This window comes from Geotrypetes seraphini, chromosome 6, assembly GCF_902459505.1.
Source record: "Geotrypetes seraphini chromosome 6, aGeoSer1.1, whole genome shotgun sequence".
In the NCBI taxonomy this organism is placed as follows: Eukaryota; Metazoa; Chordata; class Amphibia; order Gymnophiona; family Dermophiidae; genus Geotrypetes; species Geotrypetes seraphini.
In genome coordinates, this window is record NC_047089.1 from 255637192 (window position 1) to 255650244 (window position 13053).

The 13053-nt window shown below is 44.5% G+C and overlaps 1 protein-coding gene across 13 annotated transcripts in view; it reads left to right on the forward strand.

The window, feature by feature from the left end:
- DMD (dystrophin) overlaps nucleotides 1-12447 on the forward strand; it is a 2510493-nt gene extending 2498046 nt beyond the window's left edge. For 7 of the 13 annotated variants that reach the window (XM_033949686.1, XM_033949692.1, XM_033949685.1 and 4 more), the window contains one exon: nucleotides 8180-12447. In XM_033949686.1, coding sequence (XP_033805577.1) covers nucleotides 8180-8191 — 12 coding nt within the window. In that variant the 3' untranslated portion in view covers nucleotides 8192-12447. The remainder of the gene's footprint in view (nucleotides 1-8179) is intronic. The other 6 variants (XM_033949693.1, XM_033949684.1, XM_033949694.1 and 3 more) reach the window with 1 other exon arrangement.
- The last annotated feature ends 606 nt before the right edge of the window (nucleotides 12448-13053 follow it).

Genomic DNA, 13053 nt, shown 5'->3' on the forward strand with positions numbered 1-13053 from the left:
TTTAAATTGAATCAGGTTGGGCAGACTGGATGGACCATTCGGTTCTTTATCTGCCGTCATCTACTATGTTACATATTCTCCGTACAGATCTCTTCACTCCGTCTCACAAAATCTCCTCGTTATCCCGTCACTGAGACATATGAACACTATGGAGCTCATAATTGAAAGAGAAAAACGTCCAAAAACCGGCCTAAGTCGGCACTTGGACGAACATTTCTCAAAAACGTCTAAGCGTCGATAATAAAACCGGGTTTTGGACGTATTTAAAACAACCTAGGCCTTCATAGTGCCGCTCAACGTCCAAAGCTAAACAGGGCGTTTCGGGAGGCGTGTCAAGGGTGGGAGTTGGGCGGGACGTGGGCCGGCTTAGACTTTGTCGTACAGCCTGTATAACCGAAAGTTATACAACAGAGCCTAGACGGAACTTGGACGTTGTGACTTAGACCATGGTCTAAGTCACAAAACCCCACCTAAAGTCACCAGATAAGCACTGCAAACACATAAAACAGACCCCCACACACTACCCCAGTGATCACCGACACCTCCCACCCCCATAAAAATATTAATCACACCTTTAAAATTCAGCCTCCAGACCATCATCACCTAGCAGCCTGACATAGGAAAGCCTAGTTGTCTAGCACAGAGGCAGCTTAAGCCGTCTTAGGGGTGAGTTAGGGATCCATAGAGAAGAGGTCCCATGCCCATAAGCCCCTGTAATTACTGCATTGATATTTAAACATGTGCACTCCCATATACACTCCCAAAACCCTTTTTTACTGGCATATAAGTGGCTCCTGCAGCCATAAGGGCTATTGGGGTGGTAGATAAGTGGGTCTAGGGGATTCTGGAGGTGGTTTGGGGGGCTCATCATGACCTATAAGGGAGCTGTAGGGAGGAGAAGACATGGCACCCTTTTTGTGAAGTTCACAGCAGTGCCCTGTAAGGTACCCCACTATTTAGGTGGCATGTCTGGGTGTGCAGTCCATCACTTTGCAGACCCCTCCCACATCCAACAGGGCTTGTTCTAGGCGTTTTAGACTTGGATGGAAATGTGGTATAAAGATGGACGATTTAGCGGCTTGGACGATAAGATCCGCAGAACGTATAATTAGACGATTTTCGAAACGAAAAAAAAGTTGGACGTCTCTTTCGAAAATGTGTCTTAAGCTGTTTTTTTACTTTGGACGACTTGCGAGATGGACGTAAACGGACTTAGACGTCCCTTTCGATTATGCCCTTCCATGTGTCTTAGTATATTCTCAGCCCCTTCTCTATAGAATTCCATCCCAGGTTATTTAAGAAAAGAATCAACATTAAATCACTTCAAGTCAAAATCAAAAACTTTCTTATTTAATGACGCATATAGAACCTTTTTAGGACAACAGGAAGGTCTGTCTTTTTCTCCTGTCATTTGTTTTTTCCCTGTTCTTTACTTTCAACGATTCTCATTCTTTCCCTTATTCTATATGTTTTTCTATGTCATGTCATGTCATGTATTAATCCCCTGAGTCATCTATATTTGGTTTTTTTAAGTATTTTATTTGTATTTTATAATGTTCACCGCCTAGAATTTTGATTAGGCAGTTTATCAAATTTTAAATAAATTTGGAAACTTTATATCAGAGCTTCACAATCGGGGAATTTAATAAGCAAATAATACAAGATTTTAGAGACCAATGAAGACGTGAGTGCCTACAAACCAACGATTAAGCAAGACACACAGGCTACATGTTTCCTGGATGAAGAATTCATTTCTTTCATTTGAGTATTTTGCCATAGAAGCACATCCTACCTAACAGTCCTTCTAGAACATTCTCTGAACTATACAGTCTTACCTCTAGGTGGCACATTAATCCCCCAAAATCAAATTACTGTACATAAGAACAAAAGAATTGCTGCTGCTGGGTCAGACCAGTGGTCCATCGTGCCCAGTAGTCCGCTCCAACCGAGACCAGCCCTACCCGCGTATGTTCCAGTTCAGCAGGAACTCGTCTAACTTTGTCTTGAATCCCTGGAGGATGTTTTCCCCTACGACAGCCTCTGGAAGAGCATTCCAGTTTTCCACCACTCTGGGTGAAGAAGAACTTCCTTATGTTCGTACGGAATCTATCCCCTTTCAACTTTAGAGAGCGCCCTCTCGTTCTCTCTACCTTGGAGAGGGTGAACAACCTGTCTTTATCTACTTTGTCTTTAGTCCCTGGAGGGTGTTTCCCCCTACAACAGACTCCGGAAGAGCGTTCCAGTTTTCTACCACTCTCTGGGTGAAGAAGAACTTCCTTATATTCATACGGAATCTATCCCCTTTCAACTTTAGAGAGTTCCCTCTCATACTCCCTACCTTGGAGAGGGTGAACAACCGAGCTTAATCTACTAAGTCTATTCCCTTCAGTATTTTGAATGTTTCGATCATGTCCCCTCTGTCTCCTCTTTCCGAGGGAGAAGAGGCCCAGTTTCTCTAATCTCTCAAATACGTGCCACAAAGTTGCCCAAACTGACCAGATGACCACTGGAGGAATGAAGGCATGATCCCCCTCCCCCCTCACACACACACTCCCCCAGTGGTAACTAACCCCCTCCCATCCCCCAAAGATTTAATGAAACAGTCCATACCTGCCTGTATAATAGCTTCAGATGACTAGTCCTAGTAGAGCAGGTTCCTGGAGTTGTCTAGTGGGCATGTAGTGAACTATAGAGATAGAGACTGAGGTTACCATATAGAAACATAGAAATAGATGGCAGATAAGGGCCACGGCCCATCCAGTCTGCCCACCCCAATGACCCTCCCTATCTATCTCTGCGAATAGATCCCACATGTCTATCCCATTTGGCCTTAAAATCTAACACGCTGCTGGCCTCAATGACCTGAAGTGGAAGACTGTTCCAGCGATCAACCACCCTTTCAGTGAAGAAGAACTTCCTAGTGTCACCGTGCAGTTTCCCGCCCCTGATTTTCCACAGATGCCCCCTTATTACCGTGGGTTTTTTCAGACATGTCCTCTTTTGCGGTGATTGGGAGTCTCCCTCTTCTCTTAGAGACCAGCATCTCCTTTCTAATCTATTCCCCCCCCCCCCCCCGGCTGCCCTGTAATGCATCCTGCCCACCCTAAGGACAGGGGTAGAATGGTTCTACCTAATGTCAGATCATATTTCTGGGTGGTTATTTGCAAAAGGTTCAGACAGGCTGTGTCTCGATTTTGTTTTCAGGCAGAGGGACACAGATCAGACACATCCACTCCCGTTCCTTTGTCTTCTTCCTGCTCTTTGAATTTAGGGCGATTTCTGGCAAATTCTTGGCAGTGCACAAAGACAAACCTTTTTCCTTACCGAAGCTCTTAATTGTAATTCTCGTTTCCCTTTTTGCTTTCATTCTGGAGATAGCGGGGGAGGAGTGCAAAGGATTTGCCATTCCCGTTGCAGACTCGGAAAGGCCGTTCAATTAAAGCCCTCAGTGCACACAGAGAGGGAATTCAACATTTCTACGAATTTATTTTACACGTTTAAAAGACTATGAAACATCTGGATGGGTTCCCAGACCTAATCTGGTGAGGTTTCGGCTGGTAGGGCTCTGCCCTCTTTCCACCAGGTCTTTTAAAGGCTAAAGCCATTTGTTTAATTTTTAATCTGAAGAAGACAGATCACGTGTCACTGGTTTCCAGTTGAAGCAAGAGTTATATTCAAATTTGACTGTATATTTTATAAGGTAATACGTGATCTAGCGCCATTTTAAGTTCATAGATTCTATACGCCCACTACAAAATTTTACAGTTTTCTGGGTGGACGGAGACGTGCATAGATGGATCAGAAACTGGTTAGCGGGTAGGAAACAGAGGGTAGGGGTGAAGGGCCACTACTCAGACTGGAGGAAGGTCACGAGTGGTGTTCCGCAGGGTTCGGTGCTCGGGCCGCTGCTTTTTAATATATTCATAAATGATCTAGAAACAAGAACGAAGAGTGAGATAATAAAATTTGCGGACGACACCAAACTATTTAGTGGAGCTCGGACAAAGGAGGACTGTGAAAAATTGCAAAGGGACTTAGACAAATTAGGGGAATGAGCAGAGAGATGGCACATGAAGTTCAATGTTGAGAAGTGTAAAGTATTACATGTGGGAATCAGAAACCCGAGGTACAGCTATACGATGGAAGGGATGTTATTGAATGAGAGTACCCAAGAAAGGGACTTGGGGGTAATGGTGGACATGACAATGAAGCCGACGGCACAGTGCGTGGTGGCCGCTAAGAGAGCGAATAGAATGCTAGGTATAATCAAGAAGGGTATTACAACAAGAACGAAAGAAGTTATCCTGCCGCTGTACCGGGCAATGGTGCGTCCGCATCTTGAGTACTGCGTCCAGTATTGGTCACCATACCTTAAGAAGGATATGGCGTTACTCGAGAGAGTTCAAAGGAGAGCGACACGACTGATTAAGGGGATGGAAAGCCTTTCATATGCTGAGAGATTGGAGAAACTGGGTCTCTTTTCCCTGGAGAAGAGGAGACTTAGAGGGGATATGATAGAGACTTTTAAGATCACGAAGGGCATAGAGAGAGTAGAGAAGGACAGATTCTTCAAACTTTCGAAAAATAAAAGAACAAGAGGACACTTGGAAAAGTTGAAAGGGGACAGATTCAAAACAAATGCTAGGAAGTTCTTCTTTACCCAACGTGTGGTGGACACCTGGAATGCGCTTCCAGAGGACGTTATAGGGCAGCGTACGGTACTGGGGTTTAAGAAAGGATTGGACAATTTCCTGCTGGAAAAGGGGATAGAGGGGTAGAGATAGAGGATTACTGCACAGGTCCTGGACCTGTTGGGCCGCCACGTGAGCGGACTGCTGGGCGCTTAGAGTACTGTGTTCAGTTTTGGAGCCCACACTACCGAAAGGATGTGCTGAGGATCGAGTCGGTTCAACGAACAGCCACCAGGATGGTCATGGGGCTCAAGGATCTCACGTATGAAGAAAGACTAAAGAAGTTGCAGCTGTACTCACTTGAGGAAAGAAGAGAACGGGGAGATATGATTGAAACGTATAAGTACATCACGGGACGCATCGAGTCAGAAGATGATATCTTCTGGCTCATGGGACCCTCAACCACCAGAGGGCATCCGCTGAAAATCAGGGGAGGGAAGTTTCATGGCGATCCCAGGAAGTACTTCTTCACCGAAAGAGTGGTGGATCATTGGAACAGACTCCCACCCCAGGTGATAAAGGCCAGTAGCGTAACGGATTTTAAGAAAAAATGGGATACTCACGTGGGATCTTTAAGGGAGTAAATTCAGGGGGGGGATACTTGGAATGGGCAGACTTGGTGGGCTATAGCCCTTTTCTGCCGCTTTTTCTATGTTTCTATGTTTCTATGATGGACCTCAGGTCTGACCCAGCGGAGGCATTTCTTATGTTCTTTTCCTTCTGTGAAAGGCGGTTCACGTAAAAGATATTTTCATAGACTATTTTCTTTTCAGGCTACGACATGGGATAAGGAAATTGCTTAAGATGTTTCTATTTAAAAAAAATTATTGACGGTTTAATTTTGTTTATCACTCTGTTCACAGTTTTCTTTGTATTAACTGCACCAAACTGCAAGGTTTTGCGGTATATAAATAAAATTTTAAGTTATGTTAAAGGTAGGTATGGGGATGAAGCAGCAGGATCCTCAGAAGTGAAATGTCACTCCAAAATAGGAATACCAGATTTTAAATGAGTAAAATCGAGACACGTGGCCCCGCCCCCAAACCTCTAGGAATTATCAGGAAAGGAAATGGAAAACGAAGATGAAAATGTTATAATTCCTTTGTATCGCTCTATGGTATGGCTGCAGCTCAAATACTGTGTGTAATTCTGGTCACTGTTTCTCAAAAAAAGATATAGCAGAATTAGAAAAGGTACAGAGATGGGCGACAAAAATGATAAAAGGGATGAGACGACTTCCCTATGAGGAAAGGCTAAAGACTCTTCAGCTTGGAGAAGAGACGGCTCAGGGGTGCTATGATAGAGGTCTATAAAATACTGAGTGGAACGGAAAGGGTAGACGTGAATCACTTGTTTACTCTTTCCCAAAATACTAGCACTAGGGGGCATGTGATGAAGCTACTAAGTAGTAGATTTAAAACAAACTGGAGAAAATATATTTCTTCACACAACGTATAATAAAACTTTGGAATTTGTTGCAAGAGAATGTGGTGAAATCAGTTAGCTTAGCAGGGTTAAAAAAAAAAAAAGTTTGAATAATTCCCTAAAAGAGAAGTCCACAGGCCATTATTGAGATGGACTTGGGGAAATCCACTACTTATTCCTAGGAGAAGCAGCTTAAAATCTGTTTCACTACTTGGGACCTGGGTTGGCCACTGTTGGAAACAGGATCCTGGTCTGTCCCAGTAAGACAATTCTTATACAGGAAGTCAAAAGCAAATTTGTTTTTTTTAAATCTGTTTCAAACAGGTTTGTGATGAAACATCAGACTTACCCCTGACATGTGAAACAATGGTGATGAGTTTGGTTAACATTTTATCACCTTACTTTGCAAAGCATTGGTCTGTTGATGGTTGAGGTGCCACATGTAACATCTGGAAGGCAATTGGTTGAGTCCCTCTCAGCAACACAGCTGGAATCCCCACAACATCGGAGTGACCAAGTAACAGTCACTGGACTTAAGAGAGAAAGACAAACCTGAAAAAGTTGGGTAGGATGAAGAAATGGAGATCCCCAGGACTCTCGTCTCGACCTCTTCGGGCACCGGGTGTGCACCTGTTGCTTCAGTTATGGACCGAGAGCTGAACACAGTGAGCTAATCCCGGTGATGAGATTGAGTAGACCAGTGGTTCTGAAACCCGTCCGGGGGATCCCCAGTCATATCCCTAATGAATATGCATGAGGCAGATTTGCATACTCGTATAACGGAGGAGACAGGCGTGCAGATCTAAGGACAGGACAGGTGTAAGAACCACTGGACGAGACCTTCCTGCCCCTTCCTCCAACCACAGCTTTCAACAGAAGAAGCAAACTCTCGTTCCTTTTATTGCTTCATTTGTATGAAAATAATTCCTTCTCATATTTCTTCCCCCTGAAAGCTGGTGGACTGCTTTTGCCTGCCTTTCCACTGCAGAAGTGGCTGCGTCTTTCTGCACTATTCAAATCCGATCCCATCTTTAATAGAAGAGGCTACAGGCAGTGGTGTAGCGAGGGTGACCAGTGCCTGCACCCTTTCCCCGTACCTTTTTAACGTCAGCGCGAGCAGCCACGAACGTGCTGCCTGCGTTGGCTTCGGCTGCTCGTGCCAAAGCTTAAAAAGTACAGGGAAGGGGCGTGTATGCAGGCAGGGGAAGGAGTGGGTAGGGGGGCGGAACAGAGGAAGACCGCGCCCAGGGCGGACTGCCCCACTCACACACCCCTTACTATGCCACTGGCTACAGATTCTGTTCCAAATGGGAAAACAAAGCACAATTAAAAGCTTGAGCTGTAGCAGGTTGTTCAGGGGTTACTAATGGAAGAGTACATTTAAGAAACATTACACTGCGGTCCCTATAGTGTTTTCATGGGAACTCCTGTCTTAGGCTTCATGATAGGGCATAGAGCAGTGGTATTCTGCAGTGGCCCTCGAGGGTCACCAGCAGGTTGACTTCTCAGGATACCCTTAATGAATATGCTCTGTTGTATGCAAATCTTATCTGATGTACATTCATTAAGGATAGCCTGTAAACCCAAGTTTGACTGAGCTTGTTTATTTGAAGATTTTTCCAGAGCTATGTGATACTTTATACTCCTTAAGAAGCTTCTCTGTGTCCTGCACTTTGCATGTTGCATTCAGCTTCAGATCTGCTTGCATAGCTCCCACCATCTGTCCATCACCAGACCTAGTCAGCTGGGTTAAAATGGAGGTAGCAGTGCTATTTGGAAGGGCTATTGCAGCTAAATGTGCTACGGAGCTGCAAAAAAAACCGTGGTCCAATTTCAACTGGTCCAATTTCAAAGACCACCCTAGTCGATAGCTTCCATGGATACAGAAGAGGGGCCCCTAACTCTGGACCTAGTTGAGATCATGCCCCCAAAACTGTGGATAACCCCTGAAAATGAGGAGCTCTGGACCATTTGACATGGAATAATGACCCCATCGCCTCACAAAGTCCAAAATTCTGTGTTCGTCTCATGAGTGTGACACGCGCCTCTCTTTTGTCTTTCAGGACACAATGTAGGAAGCCTCTTCCATATGGCGGATGACTTGGGCCGAGCCATGGAAACCTTGGTCACCGTGATGACAGACGATTGAGGAGGCGGCAAAACGTTTTACAGCTTCAGACATCCTGCGCAATCTTTTTATAATATTCCTTCAATAAGAGGATTAGACTGCAAGAGTTTACAAGGAAAACAAATATTCTATTTTTGTGAAGGGTTATGGGACTCTACTGTAGATTTCACTACTTTTCCTAGGTCTGTTTTATTAACAATGGCAAGTTTTACATCTATGCAATTGTACAAAAAAAAAGAGAATCCTACCTGTAAAGTCCCGATAGGTCAATAACTTGCCATTTCTTTATATAGAATGCATTTTGGGGTTGTTTAAAAGCAAAATTTATAAAAATTACCAAGAGAGATTGTAAACTAAAATGTGCTTTATATATATATATATATACATATATATATAAAAACTTTATAAAAACCCTCTAAAAATGACAAAAAAAATTTTACAACCATTGAGATAGTGCATTTGTCTAGCAGCATTTCAGCTTTGTGACTGTAGGGCAGAGGTGGGCGATTTCCATCCTCAGGAGACACCAACCATAATGCATGTACATGAGAGAGATTTTGCATGCTCCACAAATGTATGCAGATCTGTCTCATGGGGAATCGTTATCCTGAAAAGCTGATCCATGGGTTGTCTTTGAGGACCGGAGTTGCCCTTCCCTGCTCTATAGGAATATTATCTGTGTTCTCTGTTTTCCCGGTATAGCAAATAGAAGTGAGTTCTGTAATAACACCAAAATGATTTCACTGCTAGGGCTTGTTACAGGAAAAGAAAGAGATAGGCCACAACCCTGTGACCCCATCACACCTTTTGGGCGCATGGAGAAAGGACAGAGGAAGCAGTGGCCGAAAACCCCAACCAGTGGGTCAAGTTGCAGGAAACCTGCTTGAGCTACGTGGTTTTGGAAGGATTCCTGCAGCCAGCCGCAGATTGCCTCAGTCATTTTTTTTCACCACCGTTCCTTGGAGGTCACTGAGATTCCACAGCAGCTACAGATTGTAACAAGGATAGGCAGTGTCACCATTGCATAATGAGATGTTTCCACCAGTATCTGAGGCAGGACCCCAGATTGCTGCCACGATATGTGCTCAGATGTGCAGGTGACTCACACAGACACTGATCTTCTGAATGTCTGGCTTCAAGAATGCATTCTTTCATTTTGACACTGTGCGGTGGACCTCTCTGTTAAATGCTCCAGGTCCCGCCCATCTTCTGCTTGTCCACTCACAATTCATACAACTCGATCTCCAGACCGTCAGGAGCTTGAGGCAAGTGTTATGCACACAGATTCAGAAAATATTTATTTTTATTACCAGAGCTATTGGCTGCAGTATTCAAAACAATTTAACCAGGCAAAAGAGGGTGCTGGCCACTAACAGCACACTCAGTGGGTTCCCCACTGATATTCATCGGCACTGAACCAGCCAGCTTAAGTCCAGGCAGGAGAGAGGCATTCGGGGATGGAGCCAAGAGTTATGTGGCTGCCGGCAGTGATCCAGTGCTAGTGACCGCAGAGCTAACCAAGCATGTAGCACTGCAAAAGCAGAAGTCCTAACTTTGCCCAGTTAGCTATGTGGGCACCAGCTCTAAATCTCAGGCAACACCCACATAACTATTAAGTAGCAGCCTGAAGGTTATTCCTCCTCCCCCCACCCACCCAGCCATATAATGAGAAGGAATCTTCCTCCACACCTTCACCTAATAGCAGAACCCCCCTTCATTCACTCACCTGTAGTGTCCCCCCACCACTGGGACTAATTTAAGCTCTCTGGCGGTCTAATGAAGTAGGTTGAGCAGAAGGAAACCCCACTTCTTTCCCTAGTGGCTTCAGCTGTAAAATGGCCGCTGCAAGCTCATATAAGGAAGGCTGACCTCTAGTGGTGGTACTGCGAAACTACCATGTATAGCTTATAGTAGTAATTTTACAGCTGGAGCAGGAGCAAGTGGGGTTTGCTGTTGCCCAGCCTACTCCATTAAACCACCAAGGAGCCTAAGGTGTGCCTGGGGTGGGGAGAGGAGGGAAAATGACTGATCACCTTATGCGGGTCCCAGCTGATATTCACCCAGGACCTGCCTAAGTGCTGAGACCTAGATATTCAGTCCCAGTGTCCATTTATTGAATATCCAAGCACTTTAAAAAACCACTGACCGCCTGCGGCTACACATTGATCAGACTATGGTTTTCTAGTCCTGTTCAGGGCAGGTGGCATCAGTGAAGGTCATGATGAGAATATCTTCAATGATTCATCTCACTTGGTTTGAAACTGAAAGGCAGTATCAGGGCAACAGTGGCATCTTTCCTTCAGAACATTTCCAAATAGTTTAACCTCCTCAAAGTTTCCCTCATCTAGATGACATAGGAGTCCAGCTGAAACTCCCAGTCACCCGGTATGTTTTCAGTGTCCATTTCCCTTTGGATAGGTCTCTGAACGTGGGATTGGTAGCCCCCAGTGACCAACGAACTGGCCACAGAAGACCAAGCTCAAGACCTTTTCCCAGAGCATTACTTACGAATCCTTCAGTAACAGGAAGTTCCCATCTAAAGGAGAATGTTGCTAGCATAAACCAAAAATGTGTGCGTGCTTGAGTGTGTGTTTTTCCTTCTTTAACTATAATATTTGGTATTTTTGTTTTGTTGAGGTTTTTTTTTTTTTTTTTTTCCGTTTAAATCATTCTTCCTATTGTGTCAAAAGATTTGGAGCACAGTGGGGAAACTACATTTGAACAGAGTTACTGTAGAGGGGCTTTGTGTGCATTAAAATCTGTCACTTCCACACAAGAAGGAGCTAATTGCACCAGAGGCTGGCCAAGAAAGATTTTTTTTCCATGGCTAGTGAATGAGAGCATCGTTTCTATAATCTGTTGTGGGTCCTTAGATTAGGTTAACCAGCAGATGTAACCTTCAGAGCCTGCTTTTTCAAAACCATTAGGGGTGCTAAGCTCAATGCAACTCGCCTTTTCCTGGACCCAGCAAAGGATTCTCAACTGCACATTGCATTGACAGATCTGGCACCCGCCAAAAGCGAGATGGGTAACATCTCACTGCTCGCTTGTGTGCCATTGATGGAAGCCTCCCAGTGAGTAGCTGCACCAAATCCTTCAGCCAGGGACTTGTCAGCAGAAGGTACCAGTGAGTGGAGAAAGGTGGAGACACAGACCAGTGGCACTAGATACCAATCTTCTGGCTGATTGTAGCATCAGTGCAAGGGGAAAAAATGAATTTCCCCCTCTTCTAGAGCAGAATGAGTCCCAGGACGGTTTATGTTTTAGAATTCTTTCAGCCGTTTTATCCGTTACTTGACATTGGACATGGCTTTCATGCTTTTTCTACCTCACTTTGGTTTTGTGGTGTTCCTGGACACTTGTGCAGGTAAAGTGACCTCGTGAAGCAGGTGTCTCCATTGTAAGATCTTTCTCTTCTCAATCGACTCCTTCTCCCCCCTCAGTTTTCTCTGAGAACTTCTCTACTAGGGGACCACTATTTTTAAAAAAATGGTCTTTCCTAAAAGTAGATCCAGCTTACTGAAACATCAGTCCAGGTGGAAAAGCAGTTAAGTTGCAACAGGACAGCATGGAGCTTTCAACAGTATTATCCCTGTATTTCCTCAGCCCTTCTCTTCCATTTTCTCCCAAAGGAGAAGGGAATGGAGTCTACGGGGGAGGGGGAGGAGATGACACTCCAGACCAGTGAAGACATCTCTCCCAATTGGATGTTTCAGAACAAGTTGCCCTTCCTTCCCAGGGGAGGAGGGTGGTCTTTCTTCCTGGTTTTATGCTTCAGGAAGCCCCAGTAGAGAGAAACAGAAGTTGGATAGATCTGCATGTTTCATTTTCATTGGCTTCGTTTGATCTTTTCCATATTAGCTTTTGGAGTGACTCTGTCAACATTCTATTTTCAAGAAGAGATTGAGAGCTTTCATGTTGCTTTGAGCATAGTTTGAAAATTCCTTTCTAAGCACAAATTAATGGACTTTGAAACATGCTTGGTGCAACTGAATGGCCAGACCTCCTAAGGCATGCTCCGTCATTCTCTTTAACACCAACACTGTAACAGTTACTAATAATTTTTTATAAACCTTAATTTTATTTCTGCATATTCACAACATATCAAATTTCACCAAATATATGCCTTACTATTGTATCATATAATGCTTTACCGTGTATATCAATAAAGCACGCAGTTATGTTACTTGTTAAAAAAAAAAAGGACCATGTGTGTGAATTTGTGATGTTCCTTTTTTCTCCTGAATATTGTGGCTTTGTGATTGTGGTGGGCATACCTGGGGTATGTGACATCAGGGGCCAATCATTTTTTAACACCCCCTCCTCTATATAAAAAAAAGTGTAAAAGGAGACCTTACTGTTTTTGAAGCTATGTATTAACAATTGAATTGTATATTTTCCCCCTTTTAATTTTAAGTTCTTACTTGGGTTCTATCTAGGTACTTGGGACCTGGGTTGGAAACAGTACACTGGGCTTGATGGATCTTCAGTCTGTCCCAGTATAGCAGCTCTTATGTTCTTATGTGAGCCAAGTATAGGACAATGGAGCCATTGTGACATCACTGCTGAGGTTGGCTCTTAGGCATTGGTGGAATGAGGCATTATGACATCACAATCTCAGCTCTGGAATCTTGCTACTCCTTGGGTTTCTGCCAGGTACTCGGGACTAGAGAGCTGCATGGGAACGGGGACGACGGGAATCCCGCGGGACCCGCGGGCATCCCGCGGGTTCCCCCTTTGGGTCACGGGGATCCCGTGGGGACGCCCCTAGGGTCGCGGGGATCCCGTGGGGACGCCTCCGAGGGTCGC